Consider the following 2,369-nt stretch of genomic DNA (forward strand, 5'->3'; position numbering starts at 1 on the left):
TTTTGAAGATTAGAAATTTCGATGACAAACTAAGAAGCCAAATTTTAGTAACATCGAACATTCAAAAAATCTGGCAAATAATCATAAATTTCCGATCAAATGTTTATTTAGCTAAGCTGGGAGCATGACCAAGGTTAAAAACACGCAAACTGGCTCCGACAGGCGCGATTCTCAATAGTTCTTGAGATACTTTTACGTGAAAATGTTCTTCATTTAACCAAAATTTGCCTGTAGTTCTTTACAGGTTAGAAATTTAGTCTCGATCCTAACAAGAAGAATCCAATCTACATTATGCTTTTCGGATATTTTTAAAGATTTCCACCACATATCGATTTTGGCAACATTGACACCAAAGACCCGCCCATTTTTACAAACTCATTAACCTCAACTCTTCTTTAATGTTCTAGTGAGTATCCTGGGCCTACTAAGTGGACTGACGCAACATTGGCCTTCGCCAATCTTTTCCCAGCTTTCAACCAATGAAAACCCGCTGGGGCGTGCCCTTACAGCCGCTGAGCAAAACTGGATGGTCTCCCTACCCTACTTAGGAGGTCTGCTAGGGCCTCCTATGTCTGGACTCATCATGGAAAAATGGGGACGAAAATCTGCGCTGTTTGGGGCCTACGTAACGGGGGTTGTCTGCAGCCTGGCTGCCGCTTTGGGGACCCAAACCTGGCACCTTTACCTATCCAGAGCGACTGCTGGAATGAGCGCCTATTCCGGAATAATTGTTGCTGCTGTCTATCTAGGAGAGATTGCCGATGAGAGGTATAGAGGAGTTGTGTACTCCTCCATTCCCCTATCTGTGAGCGCTGGGATGCTGATGTGTTTCTGGATAGGATTGTACGCGTCCATTGCGCAGCTGCACTTTACAATCCTGGCAGTGGCTTTGCTGGGTTTAATGCTGACTGGGTTTCTTCCAGAGTCTCCCTACTATTTGCTGCAGCGGCTCCAGTCTGGAAATGCTGGAAAGTCGTTAAGCTTGCTGCGCAATAGCGACGATATTCTAGGCGAGTTGACGCTGATTCAGGCCCATGTTGCCAAAACTGGAAACCTGCAGTCCAAAGCTGTGCGGAAGTCTTTGGGAATTGTGCCAGGGTTGGTGGTTTTGGCGCAGTTTTCTGGCAGCGTTGCCATAAGAGGAAACATCCGGTCGCTTTTCCTGAAAACCGGGTGGTCGATTAGTGACAACGCCGCAGGCGTTGTCATTGGAATTATCCAGATATGTTCCAGTGTTTTCACCATGGGGGTTGACTGGATGGGGCGCAAGAACATGCTGACGTTCGCCTCCTTCGGTCTGGCTTTTCTCCTGGGAATCTTGGGAATTTACTTCCAATTCCTGGATGAATCTCTGGAGAACTATGCAGAAATCACTTGGCTTCCCCTGCTGGTCTTTATGGGATATTTCCTGTTGTTCTACAGCAGCCTTAGCAGCCTGCCCTTATTGTATATCACGGAAATTATGCCTTTGAACATCAAAAGCCTAACTGGAGGATTTTTGATGGCTCTCCAGAGCCTTTTGAGTTTCCTGCTGGTATTCTTCTACGACCACATGGTGAAAGGCTTGGGAACCAGCGGTTATTTCTACGTGTCCTCCATAGCTATGTTAGGGCTGGCTTTGTACGTGCAGATAATGCTGTTTGAGACCAAAGGGAGAAGTTTGGATGAGATCTTTATCCAAATGAACAAGTCCAAGAGGTCCAAGGGGGCGTTTTCCAAAAATGCCCCGGAAAATTGTGAAAACCTGTGAATGGTTCCTTACAGAAGAGTCTCACCTGAACACGCAATAAAATAGTGAAAAAAATGTACTTTGGATAATAAAAGACTTTAGAAGGTCAACAATGAGCTTCGTTCTTTCTTCCGCGCTTCCAGGTAGTTATTGCCTGACGAACCTGTCGGCCTAAGAGCGAATTTTTGGTTGGCTTTTAAATTATGCTCTTCAAAACTTGAAATGTGTAACAATGTCTAACGAGCTTAAAGTTTACCATACTGGTGGACCCTTTAGGTAAATTCAATCTTGCCTGACCAAACTTGCCGAAATAGCTACTTTCTTCCAGACTAAGAGCATGAAAACTACCACATTAAAGTCCAGATCCAGTCAATACAGTCCAGTTAAAGTCCTCTAGGGATATTTGGGAATTTTGGCCACGTCGTCAACGGTGAAACATAAAATTATTTTTATCCGGAACCCGCACATGACAAATTCGCAAATTTCCAGTCATTTTCAGCCCGGAAGGCTTCCACTACGCTGAGAGCATGACTAGAATTGAAAATCTGCAAATGCGTTCAATCGCTGCGGTTCTGAATAGTTCTGAATATATCGAAAAGGTTTGATTGACTTTTTGAAAAACTTTATCGTTTCAGAAAGA

At 44.3% G+C, this 2,369-nt stretch overlaps 1 protein-coding gene across 1 annotated transcript; it reads left to right on the forward strand.

Moving 5' to 3' along the window:
• The first annotated feature begins 583 nt into the window (after nt 1-583).
• Nucleotides 584-1,750, forward strand: LOC125502980 (facilitated trehalose transporter Tret1-like). Its single transcript, XM_048662614.1, has one exon. It carries the CDS (start codon nt 584-586, stop codon nt 1,748-1,750), a length of 1,167 nt encoding a protein of 388 aa, XP_048518571.1.
• The last annotated feature ends 619 nt before the right edge of the window (nt 1,751-2,369 follow it).

This window comes from Dendroctonus ponderosae, unplaced genomic scaffold, assembly GCF_020466585.1.
Source record: "Dendroctonus ponderosae isolate FM_Combo_2020 unplaced genomic scaffold, Dpon_F_20191213v2 Dpon_F_20191213_11, whole genome shotgun sequence".
Lineage (NCBI taxonomy): Eukaryota > Metazoa > Arthropoda > Insecta > Coleoptera > Curculionidae > Dendroctonus > Dendroctonus ponderosae.